The 19,341-nt window shown below is 41.1% G+C and overlaps 1 protein-coding gene across 10 annotated transcripts in view; it reads left to right on the top strand.

The window, feature by feature from the left end:
* Atp8a1 (ATPase phospholipid transporting 8A1) overlaps nucleotides 1-19,341 on the top strand; it is a 227,252-nt gene that overhangs the window by 70,961 nt on the left and 136,950 nt on the right. For 7 of the 10 annotated variants that reach the window (XM_006974634.4, XM_076546407.1, XM_076546410.1 and 4 more), the window contains 6 exons: nucleotides 3,932-4,043; nucleotides 5,353-5,518; nucleotides 7,443-7,570; nucleotides 9,670-9,747; nucleotides 10,930-11,018; nucleotides 16,147-16,191. In XM_006974634.4, the coding sequence (XP_006974696.1) occupies nucleotides 3,932-4,043; nucleotides 5,353-5,518; nucleotides 7,443-7,570; nucleotides 9,670-9,747; nucleotides 10,930-11,018; nucleotides 16,147-16,191 (618 nt within the window). The remainder of the gene's footprint in view (nucleotides 1-3,931; nucleotides 4,044-5,352; nucleotides 5,519-7,442; nucleotides 7,571-9,669; nucleotides 9,748-10,929; nucleotides 11,019-16,146; nucleotides 16,192-19,341) is intronic. The other 3 variants (XM_076546409.1, XM_076546406.1, XM_076546408.1) reach the window with 1 other exon arrangement.

Genomic DNA, 19,341 nt, shown 5'->3' with positions numbered 1-19,341 from the left:
ACCTTCAATTCAAAAATCTATGAGAAATCCACTGCTCACAGATCTGGAAGATCAAGGCACCAAATCTGGTGTCTAGTAAGGAAGTATTGCACCCTGTGTCCTGGCATGGTAGAGGCCTCTGGGCATCCTTTGTAAGGTTTCAGTCCCAGTAACAAGCGCAGAATTCGTGTGTGTGTGTGTGTGTGTGTGTGTGTGTGTGTGTGTGTGTGTGTGTGTGTGTTTGTGTGTGTGTGTGTGTGTGTGTGTGTGTGCTGCATGTGTGTAAAAAGCGTGTATATAGAGACCATGGGTCAACTTCAGGTATTGTTCCTCAGGAGTCAGCCACCTTGTCTTTTGATGCAGGGTCTTGCACTGGTGTGAGCTCACCAAGTGGCTGGCTGGCTGGCTGGGGAGAAGCCTTGGGATGGCCCTGTCCCCCCCGCCGTTGCTGTTCTGGAATTATAAGCACACACCAATACTTGGTGGTGGTGGTTGTTTTTTAAATGAGTTCTGAGAATCCAGCTAGGTCTTCATGGTTGCACAGTAGGCAACTTACTGACTAGGCCATCCCCCCAGCCCCATGAGTGCAGAAATTTCAAGACTTAACCACCCCTTTCCCAGGAAACCAGCATCCTAAGTGCCACAATATTAAAGATAGGATTTTAGTATGTAACGATTGGCGGGACCCTAGCACATACCACAGAATCTTGTGAACTTACTTTCATCTTACTTCATCTACTTTAAGTAGATGAAGGACAAACAGAAATAAAGGGATAACTAAGAAAATTTTATCCTTTATTAATTTTTTTAAAAAGCAATAAAGCCTTTGGGAAATACAGCATAGGACTGTATTTCCTATGTGAGGTGAAGAAAACTCTTAGATAGGGAAATTTCTTTAGGAGGAAATCTCTCGGAGTGGTTGAAGTCAGCCTCCTTTAGGTGACATTTGAACATTGGTGATCAGGAGACTAGGATCTTAGTCACTTGAATATCTAGAAGTAGAAGATTCTGGACAGATTAAAAATAATGCAAATCACTGTGATTGGAGGAAGAGAAATTGAGGTGAGAGCCAAAGGATAATAATGGGCCACATCATATAAGGCTTTGTAGGCCATTATAAGGTGTTCTGAGAACACTTGCGATCCATGAGTGAGTTATGAAAGGGAACCATTATCCCTTTAGTTTTGGACTTAAAAAGTTTATGGTGTCTATTTAGCACCGAATATTTGTCTGAACTTTATGAGTACTTCACATAGATATTTAAAATCATTGGGGCTGGAAAAATCATTGAAATTGAAAGAATATGGACGGAAAAATTAAAAGACCTAAAGGCTGTCTAGCATTAGAAGGCTGAGAAATGAGCAGGGACTAGAGGCCAAGTTCATGGAATAAAACCCAGGAAAGAGAAACTTCCAAGAAGAGAAGGAGGGACAAAGTTGGGTCAGCTGTCACTCATGACCAACTGCAATGTAGCTGACCATTAACATTTGGGTTTATTGAGTGGAGATCACAGCCCTTGAGCCTGATGGGGCTGAGCCTGACATCATGGAGAAGAATTGACTATAGCAAGCACAGGCTTCTTTGTTTGTTTGTTTGTTTTGAGACAGGGTTTCTCTGTGTAGTTTTGGTGCCTTTCCTAGAACTCACTCTGTAGACCAGGCTGGCCTCAAACTCACAGAGATCCGCCTGCCTCTGCCTCCTGAGTGCCGGGATTAAAGGCGTGCGCTGCCGCCACCACCCGGCTAGCGTAGGCTTCTTTATCAAGTTGTAGTGCAATGCAAGGCATAGAATTGAGGCAGAAGCCAGTGAGAAGGGTGGAACATTGTCTGTACCACTTCTCTTTCCTGTGGTCATCTCCTCCCTTCCTGCCCTACCTCCTTTACACAATAAACCTTGTCTACCAGATGGGTGTGGTGGCCAGGTAAGCATCAGCTAGATGTACTGGTTCAACCAGCCAGGGGAATGTTGTCAATGTCCTCACTACTGGAATATGAATGATAAAAGAATTAAATAAGGAACTAAGTATACCCTGAACTGACGCCCTCATCTAATCCACCAAAACTTTCTCATGATCTTTGAGGTAATTGTTAATTCTAAAATTTCCCAAGTAATCTTTTCCTTGAACATATGGTTATAGACTAATGATAGATTTGGCCATTTGTACAAGTATCATTTCTTAAGTCTGACATTTTTAACTGGCCAGCTTCCATTCCTTACCAACTTTTCATTAAATTGGTGCCAAGCAAATCCATGCCATGAAGAAAACTTCTTATGAGGGTGCCAAGATTTAAGGAACTGGAGTTTTAGAATATGCTTAATTTTGTCAGAAAGGTCAAAATGAATGAATGAGGCGGGTACTCCAAGAGGAGCCGGTAGGGTGGGAGACAGTGGAAAGCAATAAATGTGCCTCAAATGTGGTACTGAGCGCCATCAGTTTGGTGAAGAGTGGTGGATACATACGTGCCCTAGGGCAAAATCCAGCAACTTCTCAAGTACCTTGTGGAAACTGCTTTAGCCTCGGAGCCCCACCCCCACCCTAATCCCGAAGAATACTCCAGATGTTGACATACAACAGCGGTCTGTGGTTTCAATATAGTTTTGTGCCCTGGAGGGTTCCCATAGTGGAAAGCCTGTCCCTCCCCCCCCTACCCCCACCCCGCCCTCCAGTGTAATACTGCAGCTTGACTCAAAAATAAACCTCTTTTTCATATAAAAGAACCAGTCCTCGGTAATTTTATAAGCTTTCACAAAAAACAGTCTAAGCTTCATTCCCATCCCAGCGGACCCTAAGGACTGCTGTTGCATGTAAATGATGACGGGAATTGAAATACACTGTTTCCTGAGGACTCCTGCAGGGGCCGTTCTAACCCATACATCTGGATTGATTTCACTGAGCCAGAATATATTTCCTGAAAGAAGGTCCAGTGCCCAAACTGTCACTAGCCTTAGAAGCCCAAGGAACCACCTCCACCCACCAGAAATGGAGGTTCCCAAGCTCAATGGCCTTTACTGATTGACAAGTCCTGTATTCTTTATAGACTCCCATTGAAAATAGTTTCCTTCTTTTCCTACACGTTTTAAGTATATTTTTCTTTATATTGAACTTTTTTTTTTACATTACTTTCTTGTTAAATGAAAACCTTGGTTATTAGGAATCTTTGAGCCATTCATTCAATTTTGGATCTTCCATTTCCATCAACTGACTCAATGCACATCTGTGATAGCACCTAATACCGTCCCACAAAGGGTAGCCTTAGAGGATACAAACAGAAGACCCAACCTGGGCCTTATTCATGGAAATGTGGTTTAAAGTCTAGGAAGCAAATAGCTTCAAAATGATTACTATTTATTGGGAATGTGTTTGCAATTCTTGGAAAATAGACACTCTAATCCTGTAAAATGAATACTGTAAGGCCTTAGGTCTAGGCACTTATTTCAGAAAGGGGATGGTCGTACCAGGAGATGGAGTGAGCTGTGGGTTTATTTTACCTTGTGTAGTTTTTGAGCACTGGTCGTGTACAAAGTTGTTTGTAACTTAAATTGTGTTTGTGTGTGTTTATTGACAAAGCAAGCTCTGGAGTGTCTTATCAGGGCACTAATCACATCAGAGGGCTTCACCCTCATGAGCTCACCTAAAACTAACAGCCTGGCAAAGGTCTGACTACAAATGTCATCTTAACTGGGATTTGGAGCTTCAGCTTTGGAATATTTGAGGGATAGTTGCATTCCCCAGGGAGAGTAAAGCTATAGGAAATGGCCAGCATGGTCTTCAGGACAAAACCAACTTCTTCTCAAGTTATATTTGAAAATTATCATTATTGGTAGGGAAAAAAATACTTCCTTTCCAAAAATAAATTTTTAATAGTGGAGACTTTGATAACTGTGTAATGACTGTGCATTTCTTGAGTATTTTGAACAATGTCATTTCTAATGCCAACGTACTCTGTTGCAGCACTGTTCCCCTGGGAGCAGACCAGATTCTTCTTCGAGGTGCTCAGTTGAGAAATACTCAGTGGGTTCATGGGATAGTTGTCTACACTGGACACGACACCAAGCTGATGCAGGTGGGACTTTTATCTATGAGACCTTTTGAGACAACGTCTTTTGGAAATACCTGATTCATCTCTCTTGGTGCACTTGTCCCAAGCAGAGCAGACATTCCTTAGCCTCATACCACACACCCATACTGGGAACAAGGTGAACGAGACCTTGAAATTCCTTCCCTGTGAGAAGAACTCGATGCACATGGGAACACTGAGAAACTTCCCCCAATGTCCCCTGAAACGTGAACTCCCAATGAATGGTGGTGTGTGTGTTGATCTTTGACACTTTCCAACTACCAGTGGGCACTTCAACTTGCCTGTGTAGCAGCATCTGCATTAAAATATTTATATCGTGATTTTATTATAATGCAATGGTCAAAGTTTAAACTTGGAGTTTCTTCATAAAATTTGAAGAGAAGTATAAACTAAACGGCCATTTTTTTTTCATGGCATTGCTATACAAAGCTGTTTTTGCTGTCTACCCTCCTCCTGATGTTTATATACACCCATAGGAGCCTCAGCTCGCTATACTCAGTAGTGCGACAAATATAGAAAACTCACTTTGAAATACTAATTGGAGTTCCACTATAAGGACCAGTGTTCTGTGCATCATACAGGTGTGAAGATGCCGTCGTTACAAGTGTTGGTTGGTAATGCACCTACCCTGGCCGTGCTATAAATTCTGTCATTCTTCATTTATATTGGTTATGAGGGATTTCCTTTTCTGTCCTGAGGATGCTTGGTTAGCACAGATCTGGCATCACTACTGAATCACCACAGAGAGCAGAGAAACTTTGTTCTCTGCTGCATAGGCCAGGCTTGCTTCACGGTCCTCCCGCCTCTGCTTCCTAAGCCAGCCAGCCTGCTGCCACACCCAGGTCTCTGTAACTGATTATAGATGGTACAACTTGAATGACTGCTGTGTCCAGTACAACACTTGCTGAGTGGCACCAGAGAGCCTTTAGATGTTGAGATGTTTGGATGTGGCAGGCCATGGACCTTTTTTCTCTGCCTCTTTTCTAAGCAAAGACATGAAGCAGATGCTGTGAAAAGACCTTGTTTGCTTAAGCAGCCAAGTGCATCTTAACCTGCCTGATACAATCTGCAAAATCCCCCATTATTTTACAACCTAGAAGAAGGTGTACGTGGTGTAGTGGTCTTAAGAAAAAGAAGTGGCAGCCGTGGGCACCTTATTAGACTTGTCATGTGTTTGGAACAGTTTTCAGCTCAAGTCCACGTACTGGCTGTGACTTTGTCGCCCTCCTTGAATACTTGGTAAGCAATGCTCAATTGTGCAGTTTTTTATCCTTTGTTTTGCTTTGTCTTGCAGAACTCCACAAGCCCGCCACTTAAACTCTCCAATGTGGAGCGGATTACAAATGTACAAATTCTGATTTTATTTTGCATCTTAATTGCCATGTCTCTCGTCTGCTCTGTGGGCTCAGCCATTTGGAATCGAAGGCATTCCGGGAAAGACTGGTACCTCCATCTCCACTGTGAGCAGTGAAACTCGGGCTTGCTTGTGTTCCCCCTTTGAGTTAAATATGCTTTTGCTTTACCATCAATCTTAATTTAGTTTGAGGAATGCCCCATTGTTTCGGAAAAGAAAACTTTGTGGCTAAGATAACTGGAGGTCTTATCTTCATTTTTCAATAGATTTCCAGGAAAAGCGTGTAAAGTTTTGGTTCTCAAAACTTCAATGTACTTAAAAAACATACCTCCATTTCTTAGTTGTATAAAATGCTATATAAATATAACCATTAACATGATACACAAAATAAAAACTGCCCTCTAAAATATACTTAATGTGGCAGTTAAACTCATTAAAGGAGATTATGTGTGGAGGAAATTATGAATATTGAATATATTATGAAAACGTAATTTGCATGCTTTAAAAATTTTCGAACTGAATGTACTTTCTTTCCTTTCTTTCTTTTTTAATGTGCTTTCCTTTGAACTCAGTAACAGAAGTTTTATGCAAATGCTCATCTTGTTCCAGGGAGAGCAGTTTTAAAGCTTCCGTCTGGAACATGTATTCTCTTGCTGTTCTGGTATTAGTGTATCCCCTCTGGGTATTTCTAGGAAGTGAGCTTGCATTTCCTAGTGATGAATACTTAGTAAATTCTTAATTTCCCCAAAGTGTGAAAACAAATTCCAGAACAATCTTACAGGAAAAACAAAAGCAAAAAACAGATTTTAAAGCTGTTTTCATTACACTTATCTAATTTTTTATTACATTTAGTCAGTTTTACAACTATTCCAAGTTATTTTATAGTTGTTGATTTATTATTTCAGCATAAAAAATGTTATTACTGTAATCAATTTGTTTGTATATATTCCTTACAATATATTAGTCTTCCCTGTCTTATTTTCTTTATTGAGGAGGAAGAAGTTAATTTACTTAGGAGACTAATATACCTACAGATGAATAATGTCCCTGTAGCTAAAGATACAACTCAGGGTTGTGCTTACCAACCATGTCCAAGGCCTCCTGGAGACTAGTGCTGGAAAGAGAAGAAGTATTCTTACAACTTGGATTGTTCTAGTTGCTATTGTGTTTGCTTTGAAACCAATGCGTTCAAGAATTCGCATAGAAGTGTTTCCGCCCAATTGAAAATTTGTATTTACAAACCTTCAACCTTCCTACTATCTCTGAACTTCCTTATTGGAGCACAATTTGCAATACTAATAGCTAAAGCACTTTTCTTACACACACACACACACACACACACACACACACACACACACACACACACACCTCCCTAGAATGGAATAGGGTTTCCCTAAATGTCCTGGAACTCACTCTGTAGACCAGGCTGGCCTTGAACTCACCAGGCAGGCCTCTGCCGGGATTTAATCCCTAGTGCTGGGATTAAAGACACCATGCTGAGTTTCTTTCACTCTTTAATAGCATCATGGAGATCTTGATTGGATTAACATGCTGAATACAAATGCAGCTGTCACTCTGTATCTTTGGAACTTGATTCTAGGACATGAGGAAAGGACCATAACCTGACTGATGTCCAAGCCCTTTATTTAAATGACCCAGTATGTGTACTATGCTTATTCTGTCATATAGTATAAGTCATATCCAGATTACTTAATATGCATGATGCAAAGTATATGTGGAAGTAGTTATTACACTGCATTATTTAAGGAATAGTAAGTCTACACACATTAAGTTCAGATAGAATATTTTCAGTCTAGATCTGGTTGAATCCCTGATGTGGCACCCTACAGAGAGGGATGACAGAACTTTGATTCTACACTGAAGGAGGTGGTTGAGAATCAAGATGTTATTAGCAAAGTCTTCTTTGGTTTGTCTAGATTTGTTGTATAATAAAGGAAATTCTTATGGTGCTCAGGTTTTCTCACTGCAGATATAAAGCTATAAATGATGTTCTTCCTCCTCCCCAACAGATGGTGGCGCTAGTAATTTTGGACTGAACTTCTTGACTTTCATTATCCTTTTCAACAACCTCATTCCCATCAGCTTGTTGGTTACATTAGAAGTGGTAAAATTTACCCAGGCATATTTCATAAATTGGGTAAATATGGATTTGTATTACATGTCATCTTCCTAAATGTGTGTTTTGTCTTTGTAAAAATTTAGTCTGATAGGGTATTTTTTAAAGCCTATAATTTTAGCATGGTCTGCTCAGAATCAGGCAAATTGATAACACCAGACATCCTGAGGAAAACTGGTATCTGGTTCAGGAAACCTGTTTGGGGACACACAGTGTCTATAGAGGAAGGAGACTTTGCATTTGGAATTGGAATATCTGTCTTGTAGATCCAGTGTTATAATTTACCACATAAGCAACTTTGCCTAGTCACTCGGCTTCCTAGAATTTCATTTCTAGACACTAACAGAAGGATGCCAAGGTGTTTTACCTGAACCTCATAATGTTTGTGCAGCTCAAGAACCTGTTCATAGGCAAGGAGTCTTATAAGCAATCAAACACAACTGTGCTACTATCAACATGATTGACATCCATCTAGTTCATTTTTGACACTGCAAATGACTTCAGTGTGCATGGTTTTTCCTTTTGAATTATTATATTGATGTTTTTAATATTGGAGAGATGTTTTAAACATCTGTTTTCTATTTTTCATCAAATATTTTTTTTCAGTTTTATCTTAGTTAAAATTAATGAATTTGTGTAAATTATATCTTCAGGTATAATTTGCCAAAAAGTTGAATTTTTTTGAGAAATTTTGATTTTACTTTTTTATGCCCAAACTTATCTTAAAGCTTTTGATATGAACAATATTGGGAGTTTAAGAATATAACCAAAGATACATTTGCAACTGTTCCTTGTCTTCTTGGGGTGAGTGATCTTGCTAAAATGTCAGCCTCTGTCTTGTGTTTGATAAGAGATCAGTGTAATTAGGGGATTTGAAATGTGCAGCAGGCATATTCACTTCACACAGGGAATAGGTGCTGAAGAACTGAGCCTTATAGACAGATGAATTGAAGTTAATGAAGGGCTCTCACTCGCATAAATAATAAGGTAAATGCACCATGAAGATCAAATGGCTACTCGAATCCTTATTTTTTTATGTGAATTTTCAAAAAGTAGAATTAACTTCAATAATCACATAATGGTAATGTTGAATGAGCCCGGCAGGCTGTTGCTTTTGAACTACCCTCTTAACCAGCAGAGACTTTGGGACAGCCCCGACAAGCCAGCTTCCTCCTTGCGTGGAAATGAGATCAGTAACTGTCCCCTGGATTCTGGTTCTGGCTAGATGTCCTGTTATACAGTATGGACTTCTGAATGATAGCTTTGAAGACGTTTAACGTCAGCTCTCCTATCACACCTGCTCTTCTGCCGTGCCTGTCTCTCCTGACCCAGGCACCCTCCTCTCCTCTAGGGGGTCCTCATTTCATATGGTTTCCAGATTGATCTGTGTATGAACCCTCTCCTCTCCTCCCTCAGCCCGACTCACCTGGCAAATGTGTGTCTTCCAACATGACATGTGAACTCAAAGCCTAATCCAGAAACAGGAGAGATGTGAAACCCAACAAACACAGCCCTAACTTGTTAGTACAGTATTCTACTATAAAAACTATTAGGTAATGGGGTTAGATAATAGGGTCAGACCTTATGGTCACTGGGTGCAAGGCAAGTTTGAAGAAATCGAAAATTATACCTTTTTTGGTTGACTGTCAAGTATCTGTAATAAAAGAAACTTAGCCTGACAAGTTCAACCAGATGTGGTCTCTTAGATAACTTTGCTTGAAGAGCTAACTATATGAAAACAGTGGCTGCCTTTCTAGCAAACATCACTAAACAGTTCCCTCACATCACTCAAGGGCGCGCTTCATGTGGACTGCACACCTTAACCCCGACAGGAGGTTAAGTTTATTGAGAACAAAGAATGGAAGGAAACGGACTATCTGATTCCGCAGACAAGCTCTCACTACATACTCTCCTGTTCTGATGAAAGACGCTCATTCCCCGCTGAGTACTTTTCAGGACAGCCACAGAGAACATGTAGAGAGAGCAAAGGACTAGCGTGGTTACATGGGGCTCAGCAGGTCAAATGGTGACTTTTGAAACATGGAAAAACGGAGTGATTGCTTTTGCTGACGCGGTCCCCCGGTACCTTGCATTCAAGGATGTCACTTACTTCTCTGTAGGATCTTGACATGCACTACGAGCCCACGGACACTGCCGCCATGGCTCGGACGTCTAATCTGAATGAGGAGCTTGGCCAGGTAAGCTCCCCTACAGCTGGATCGGAAGGGAGATTTGGTATCCTTTCTGCCATATGTGGCGACCTCAGATGAAGCAGCATCTCCCCGTTTTCCATTGTTTGAATAACCCACATAAATGCATTGGTTAGTGCCTGACATACAGTGTTCATATTTAGTCATGGAGTTTTCAAACACCAATGCAGATTATTTTCCTGTCAAGGTGAGATGCTGTGTAAGCCGAGGTGTGTTTCTTAGTAGGTAGTCTGTTGAGCTATAAAATATTGGCTGTTTTTGAGTTATAGGAATAGTAATAGAATTATTCACAACTTTCATCCAGAAGGAAGGAAAAGTTCCAGTTGTATAAGTCTAATCAAATAGGATTATATATTATAGATAAATAACTCATACTTCATTAATATATGCAGCCTTGCATCACTTACCAGGGATTGTTTCTGAACAGTGCATTGTCAGGTGATGTCATTATGTGAACATCATAAAATGCACTTCCACATGCTAACAGCTATGGCCTCATTAGGCAAGCGATATAGTCTTATGGGATCCACATCATACGTGTATCCTCATTCATGGAAGCATTTTTAGGTGACATGTGACTACATATGTATATTTGTAGACGGTTTATAAGTGCTAGCTGAAAAGGGATTTTTTGTCTTCTCCTCCTCCACTTCCCAACACATACTATTCAAATTACATCTAGAACGGATTACACTGTTCCCTACCAATTTAGATGGTGCCTTAAATTAACTGCACAAGCCATTGCCACCCTAGGATTTCTTGTTATATTGAGGAATACCGGTTAGGTCTAGTACTGTGTATGTTGAAAACAGCAGTGAAACTTTCTGTAGAAATGTAGACTGTCCTGAAGCAGACTTCTCTCTAGTTTTTCTAATACACATCAATTCCCTCTATATAAAATAATTTCTCACTAAAATTCCGAAAGAGCTGAATTGCTCCTTAAAGAATGTACTACACGAAATTCTAGCAGTCATTATACCCCACAGTAGAACAAAGTTGACTTTTAAAGAAATTGTACTTTAAGTGCATTTTCTTCCCTCAATAAAAAAACCAATTCCGGAGCAGGATGGCTGTCGCTCATAGGTGGGCACTTGCCCGATATGCATAAGGCACCAAGGTAGGCATTTAAAAACCCTGAAATAGTAATTATGATTTTCAACTGGTTTGTAGGTTAAATACATATTTTCTGACAAAACTGGGACCCTGACATGCAATGTGATGCAGTTCAAGAAATGCACCATCGCGGGCGTGGCTTATGGGTGAGTGTTTTCCTTTTACTTGGGGGTATGAAATATACGTTTAATTGATGCCATCAGTTTGGAATATTTGGACATTCTTGTGCAAGGAGGGCTCGAGTTTTGTTTTGTTTTTTAAATCTAGAAAGCCGTTCTTTTTACTTTAGGGTGGATGAATTGTGTGTTTTACAGTTGGTCTTGCTGTCCTTGGGGGATGCTATGAGGTGGAGAATGACTGGCAGGTCCCTCAGTGTTTAGGGCTTTGTAGGTCTCCATCTGTGCCTAGGGATAAGGGCAAACCACTTCCCTTCGCTCTGGCCCGAAGTCAGGGTAGATGTGGGGAGAAGCTGCAGTGAGGCCTTGGTCTGTTTTTAGGTTCAGTCGTCCTTCGTTGCTGACAGTTGCTCTCCTTTTACCTTTTATCATGTCTCCTCTTTGCAGTCACAGAACAATCTAAACTTCTGGGGATGGGCGGGAGGTGGGGACATGAACATCTTCACTCTGGAGAACCTAAGTGATAATGGCCTTCAGATTGGGTGTGGCCTCTATTTCATTTATTCCTGACTTTTTAAAATGTATTTATACTTTTTATTTATTTATGTATTTATACTTTTTATTATTTATGTATGCTTGCCTAAGCCATTCAGAGACACCCCCTTCCGGTTGAGTGGCACTAGCCTTATCAGCAAATTTCGCAACCATCCTTACTTCAATGAGGCAAGGAAATGTTGATGTCTTAACCACACTTCCTCGCTCTGGGCGTTTCCAGCTTACACCCACTGTTTTCATTCATACTTTATCTTGAAGCAGCAAGTCAGTGGAAAAGCAGTGCTCAATCTTGAAAATATTTTAAATTAATTCATTATTATTCCTGTGTACTGTGTCTGCAAACAGGAGCAGCGACAGATATGCTTGTTCTTGAGGGCAGGAGAGAGTCTGATTCAAAATGACTTCAACCTGTGGATACAGTGATTGGATGGCTTTTCTACACTGTAGAGATGGGCTTTTGATTTGAGAAGAAATACTGATGTTCCAGTGTGCATTTTTTTTTTCCTCTTTATCTGAAGCCTGATAGTTCTCAGACAAAAGAGCTCTCCCCCATTCTCCCCAGAATTGTTCCTGGAGCAGGAGAATCATGGTTATGTTCTTTGACATCAAGTGCTTACACATTCTACACATGGTTAGGCCAGAGATGGAAGGGCTGTTCTTTGTGGGTTTTTCTGATGCTCAGAACAGGTCCTTAATCACCCCTGGCCATATGCGCAGAAGCAGAGCTCTTCCCTTACCTGTCGATAACTTCACAATGCACAAGTGTGGGAGGAGAGGGTGGGTTTGAGCAAAGTGCCAGTTCTGTCAATTAGATGGCTAATGAAATGCATGTCCCTGTGAGAACATTTCTTAAGAATGAGGTGAAGCGATAAGGTATGAATTCTAGAGCCATGTCTTAGTTTCGCTCCTGTGACCTTAGACAATTATTCCCTTTCCGATATTCTTAACTCTGCACAATGTAATTAAACTTAATCAAATAAACCTCTAAGGTCCCTTTCAAGATAGGAAGTTCTAACATGGTTAGTAATAAGAAGTCCTTTTGTTTGCAGAGATCAGCCATATAATGGAAGTGGGGCCTGTGTAGGTGTGGCTTCACGTCTTCAAGAACTCTGAAAGCCATGCTTCAGCTAGTCAAGCTACTTCCAAGCATCACCTAGGGTTTGTACATTTGGGTTAGTACCCATAGCCCTTTTGTGTATATATCAGTTCATATATTAATTCCTTGAGAGTTTCGTACAGTGTATTTTGATCATATGCACCCCCGTCCTGACTCCTCCCAGATCCGCTCCTCTCCTTTTTTAAATAAAGTTCCAGTCTCTCTTATCCTAATGGGTTCCTGGAGTGTCAGCGTTGAGGAGGCTTGTTGATACACAAAGGATTTGGAGAAACCGACTCTTACTGACCACATGTCTGTATCAGGGGTGGGTGTAGCCTTGTGACCTGATTCCACAGCTGACACACGGAGGAGAGTCCATCACAATCAGCCGCCTCACTCATGGGCTTTTCCTCTGAGCATTCGTGGCTTACAGCAACCTGCACGGGTTCCCCCTCACACTGTAACTGGGTTAAATCCAAGGAGTTAGTGCAGAAGACATCCTGGTCTTCATCCCCACTGGACACTTGGGCAATGACGAAACAAGAGAAAGTCGCACACTTTCAATGCCAACCAATAAGCTGACTGGGAACCCTTCAGACTCTCAGTGAAGCCCTGCGCTCTCTCCTTCTGTCAGCCAGAGGGTAAGGGCGGTCAAGTCTGCCAGCAGTGTAGTTTCTAGCTCATTCTCTGGATCCAGCAATGGCGTAGGAATAAAATACTTACCAACAACGTTTCAGGCTCTAACTTTCATAAAGGTTCTCTCGTTTCACTTAAGCTTTGCCTCAAACTTGGTCTGTTTGAATTTCATGACAGACAGTGAAGTTCAAATTTTTGTACACAGCTGCCAGCCACGACTATTTCCCAGAAACCAACTTTGTAGTAAGAATGCCTCTGTTGATACTCATTGGGTTTGCCCCTTAGATCATCTTATGGGAACCTTGTCATTAACATAAATAAACTGATGTCATTTATAAAATGAACTTGCTACAAACTAGAAGTTCTGCTGTGAGACACTTAGGAAAGTGTCCGGTTGTAGCAGGTTACACTCTGGGGATGCCTGCGTCATCACAGCCAGCGAGGTATCCGCAGTCGTGAAGACTTCTGGGTTCACTACTGCACTTCCTCGTGCTGTGAAGATTGAAGAGTTTTCCTTATCTCCTGTACCTGCCAGTAATTTCGTCAACACCATCTCTGGGGCTAAAAAAACACGTGTTAAGCAACCTGAAACAATTCTTTTTGTTATTGTTGTTTTATTGTTATTTGGGAGACCAGGCATTTGATCCGTGCTAGATCCTTTACCCTTTCCCTTTCAGTAAAACAGATGAAGAGTCTTAAAGACAATCTGTTTGTACCAACTTTACTATGTGAATTGTTTACTTGGCAGGTTTTGTGTAGAAGCACATTTGATAGGAGATCAGCTAATTCTACAACCCTGAGGAGAGATTCACCAGGAAAATCTCCACAGTTATGCACCTGGATCCAAGAACTAAATTATAGCCAGCTCATGTGTCTATAACCATCCATGACCTTTCATTTACCTACAACAAATGTTGATCTGCCTCCTTCTGTAGGCAGCTCTTTAGATAATAGAAACCTAATAATGAACCAGAGTTTACATGGTTCCCACACAGAGTTCACAGTCTAACTGTGGCCAATGGGTATTAATTTATTATAATACAATAGTCCTAACATGCAGCAAGAATCGGTGTGAGCCTCAGATGGCGTAGGGTAGTGTAATGAGGGAGGTCAAGGGATGTTTCCAACAGAATGATCCTTAACCCAAATCTGAGAGTGAATTTGAGTGAAGAACTCCCTGGGCAGAGATGACCATACTGGCATGTCTTCATGGCAACTTATACAAACACCTGCCACCCTCCACCCTCTGGATGGCACTCAGCTTCTCAAGGGCTGCACCAGACTCAGGGGCAGGCACCGCAGCCCTTGTGTTCTGGGGCTGGTAAGCCTCATGACTTGGGAAGCACTAGTTCCAGAGCTGTGTGAAACCATGAGCAGGAGCATAAAAGCAGTGCAAGCTGTCAGGACCTTCCCCTCCATGAGTGGGGCACAAAACCAATGCAAGCTGTCAGGACTTTCTCAGGGCACAATACTAATACAAGCTGTCAGGACCTTCTCCATGAGTGGGGCACACTACCAATGCAAGCTGTCAGGACCTTCTCCATGAGTGGGGCACACTACCAATGCAAGCTGTCAGGACCTTCTCCATGAGTGGATACAATACCAATACAAGCTGTCAGGACCTTCTCTATGAGTGGGTATAATACTAATGCAAGCTGTCAGGACCTTCTCCATGAGTGGGGCACACTACCACTGCAAGCTATCAAGACCTTCTTTTAGTGTTAGCTGCTTGGAGAGTTACCAGCGCTCCCCTGGACAGTGCAGAAACTGGAGCCCAAACCTTGAAGTTAATCACAAATGACTGACCTTGGTGCTACAGCCCATTTCCACAGTGCATTGCCACAGGCCAGCGCCTTTCCTGGGAATCCAGTCCAAGATGGGCCGGATGAGTCCTTCCTTCCTCTTAAACAGTAAACACAAGCCTTTGACAGGAAAGCAAAGGGATCCCTTTCATTGTGACTACTATAATAGAGGGCACATGGATCCTGGAGGGAACTTAATGCTTGGGAAGTAGAAGACCCTGTCGTGGCTAGGTTAAAAGTGGGTAGGCATTTAGGGAGTTCATGAATTCTTTAAGTTTCCAGCAGCTGATGTATTTATCAAGAACCATCTCTGCATTTTGAACTCCACTTGTATATAGTAAGTCTAATTTAAAGGGAAAATACTGAGTTACCATATATAATGACAGAATTGGGAAATAAGAAAATCTACTCTGATGTATTTTGGGTGGCGTACGAAAGTTGAAATGAACTATATCAAGGGATCTTTCCCCATGCTTCAGTGGGCTTGTGGGTAAAAGTAACGTATTGATGAAGACATCTTTCAAGATTAAAAATTATTTGGTGAGTGGGCCATTTTGAATATCAGTGGTTGCATTTAATCAAACAAATACAATTAACAATTAACTTGTGCTTTCGTGTGCCTTCTTAGGAAGTTACTGTCTCAAGGCAGTCAAAGCTTCCTGAAAAATACTTGGCAGATTTTTTCTTCTTCTGTGTGATTGTGCCCTAGGTGATTAGCGTGTTTGTGTCATTGAAGCACTCTTTTACGGATATAAATATAAATGATTGACTTCCTGCTGGCTTTGCAGCGTGTGTTCAAACAGCTAAATTTAAACATCTTTATTACTAAATTTTGACCTCTGTGCATCAGTCAGTTCTGGGGTCCGGAGTACCTTTGTAAGTCTACCCGGTTACCATAAATCCTCATGTTCTGCTCACTGTACTAACTGCCATTCTTCCAGATCCAACTAAACGTTCATTTTCTTACCTTTCTAGAAACCCGCCTCTCAGCACCTCCCCCATTCATGGTTTTATGTTTCCAGCCTTTCTGTGATTATTTTTCCCTCTCTTTCTGTCCCTCCTCTTGAAGCCATGCCCCCGAACCTGAGGATTATGGGTGCTCGCCCGATGAATGGTAAGCTACATGGCACTTTGATCTCTTTGAAAGGTTGTTGTATTTGCTTTGTTAAACCAGCTTCCCTGGTCTCAGGGGATGCCACCTTGACAGGTGTTGAGTGATGATGCTCTCTACAGCGTATTTCTGAACCTCTGTTAAGTATCTTTGGGTTTTCTATCAAAAAAACCTTTATAAACATATTCTAAAACTTTAAAGATCGCCAGAGTCTTGTTTTTTTGGGTTTTTTTTTTTTTTTTTTTTTTGCTCAGCACTCCCCGATTCTGCCTGAGCCTTGGAACAGATAGTGCTGGACCATGCCCGTGCAGTACAAGTTTTCTTTTTACATTGTTCATTATTTTAGTGTCTCCTCATTATTAAAGGTAAAATGAAGACCTTTAAATGTACAGCACAAGTGTTCTAGAACTATACTACCTGCAACTTAACAGTAAACGCAGCAAAATTCACTTTTGTTTTTTTTTTAAACTTCACATCATGCATCCCGAGTTTAGCATCACTTCAGATTTATTAAAGATCGCATATTATGAGTTCAGTTTCACTACTATGGGAAGTTTCTGGGGTTTTGTTTTTTTTTACTTTAAAATCCTTTCAGCCATGTAGTTACAGTTTTATCTAGGATAATTTAGTATATTTTGTTATTAGTATGAGTCGTCATGATTTGGTAGCAAATAAAATTTAAGAAATTATGATTCCTTTAGAGCTTTTTTTGAGAATATTGATTTTTGAGAAATTTGAGGCTTTTTCTATTTATCTAGATTACATATACTTTGAGATTAAGTTACATTTCCACTGTTCATTGGAGTACGGTCACAAAATAAGTTTTCAACCTACCTGGAATTTATTTCAGTAAAGTGGAGATCTGATAAGAGTCTTTAGTAAATCTTATAATGCCCAAAGCATGATTCATGTGACCAGTGGCAACATCAATGCCCATTACACAGAGCACCCTACCTTCTGATACCTATCGTAGCTTTTCATATTGCGCAGTGTGCTAGAGCATTTTATTATTGGTTGATCATTCAAGCTCAGCATTGTGTACACCCCCACTTATTTGGTCCTGTGACTCTGTGGCTACAGTTTTTACTGGGGAAGCTCTTTGACTTGTGGTCAGGTGCCATCTGAGTAAACTCCTCATGCATTTTAGAACCTATGTGTCTTTCCAATTGCTGCTTGCCCATAGCACCGTAATTCTACTCATTTTAAACCCTGTTTAGTAATATAGAACTAATGCACATATCTCCTAAAAGACATAGTTTGTCTTCTTAGCTTTACCATGGTTTTCTCCAAAATGTTATATTATTTATTCAGATCATTTAAAACGTACTTTGAGCAGAAGATGTTTCATGGCATCAGTCACTGTTGGAAAGAGATAATGTCATTTTATCTTGCTCATAAGTGATTTTTTTCCACAAAATGTGTATTTTTGGAAAGTCTGAGTTCAAGTGAACCATTCCAGCTTTTTCCTAAGTTGTATATTTTCACTTGCCATTGAATCTAAAAGTAGTTAGTAACTGTTTAAAAATAAACACCAGGAAAGACACTTGTCGACTTTACGGCAAAGGTGCACTGTTTGTATACTTGGCCCTCCATCTGTGAAGTAATTCCCTGGAGGCTTGCAAAGGTAGAGGTACAGTCTTGTGAGGTTCTGTGCAGGGTTGTGTGGAGTGGCCATGCCCGTGAACTTTGGACCACCCAAGTTCAGATCCTGACCTGACCTTCACACAGGGCACTGATTGCCTGAATGTCCTCATTGGAAGACTGTGGTCACCAATAGCATTTACCTCAATGAGAAACTTTGAAGATTAACTGAGCTCTAACCGGAAGGCAAGCACTGGTGGCTCCCACTCCTCGTTTATATATTTGACACGGCCATTGTCAAGTAGTTAGATTTAGGTAGAGAAGCCAGTAAGTGATCTGCCCAAGAACACGGCCAGTAGACATGGGGGCCAGCGTGGAACCCGGCTGAGCCTGAGTGCGAAGAAGGATGGTAATCATATCACACACCCATAGACTTTAAGGACTGTGTGTCTTCGGGAGCACAAGATAGCTTTGCGTTTCAAGTCCCTCCCGTTCCCACTTCACTTAATGTTTTTCCGACCGAAAATTACTTCCGGAAAGTTGCTGAGGTTATTAAGGAAGGGCCAGTAGAAGCGCTATACCGTTTGGCTGAGAAAAGGTAGTGTGGAATCTCACACGTGACTCCATACTTTCAAAAGCCCGGCATATGCCCCGCCTCATCTAACTGGTTTCATGTGGCTGATGAAACCAAGATCAAATGTGGTCTTGGTGGGGCCCTGTGTTCTGGGTGTCTGACCATGTCTCCATATTGCTGCTCTTCAAGACAAGAGAGTCTGGGAGCCTCTATAACTGAAACTCTGGAAGTCATCTCCTCAGTGGCTGCTTGGCAGCTTTATCTGGCAAGGAGAAGTTGACTGAATGCCATGTAACAAGCTTAGAGCTGTCTATGTTTAATCGTCCTGCTTGAAACGGCACCCCGTACAGAAATGTCGAGAAAATCCACATGTGTACATTTGGTTCTAACGGCAAGCTTATAATACATGGACGCTTTCAAAGACACTCTCCTGTTATTAAAGACTGGGTGATAGCTGAAATTCTCTAAAATATATTAATATAGATGGCTTGCAGAGATAATGGCTTCCCAACACACAAGTTGCTTACTCCAAAATTGGCAATGGTTTCCTGTTATGGCCAAGTACCATCAAATGGCACGGACTCTCGCAGACTAATTCCTTTCTATTAAAAATCATTATCTAAGTTGATAGTATAAATATTGAGAGGGCGAGAGAGGAAAACACCTTTCACTTTCAACATCCATGTAGTCAGAAGGTTTGCTTATTTTCAAAAACTATATATATCTGTAACTATTTTTCTCTTTTTTAAAAAGCTTATTTTGGGAAGTTTAAGCATAAGCAGGACCAATAAATGTGCCTGTCAGTCACTTTAACAGTATGTGCTCTGGGCCAGGGTCATTCAGCCTGTGCCTCTCTGCCGTTATTCTGAAGCAAAGCTCACAAAATAGATTATTTCACTTTTTTCTTAACTATTGGATGCAGTCACACATTATACTCTCATTGTTTTTCAAGTAAATGACAGTGGGGTGATTCTCCAGAGTGAATGCCTTCGAGTCGG

The sequence above is a fragment of the Peromyscus maniculatus genome, chromosome 10 (genome assembly GCF_049852395.1).
Source record: "Peromyscus maniculatus bairdii isolate BWxNUB_F1_BW_parent chromosome 10, HU_Pman_BW_mat_3.1, whole genome shotgun sequence".
In the NCBI taxonomy this organism is placed as follows: Eukaryota; Metazoa; Chordata; class Mammalia; order Rodentia; family Cricetidae; genus Peromyscus; species Peromyscus maniculatus.
The sequence above is the reverse complement of the archived record's forward strand: the minus strand, read 5'-3'. Positions and strand labels throughout refer to the sequence as shown.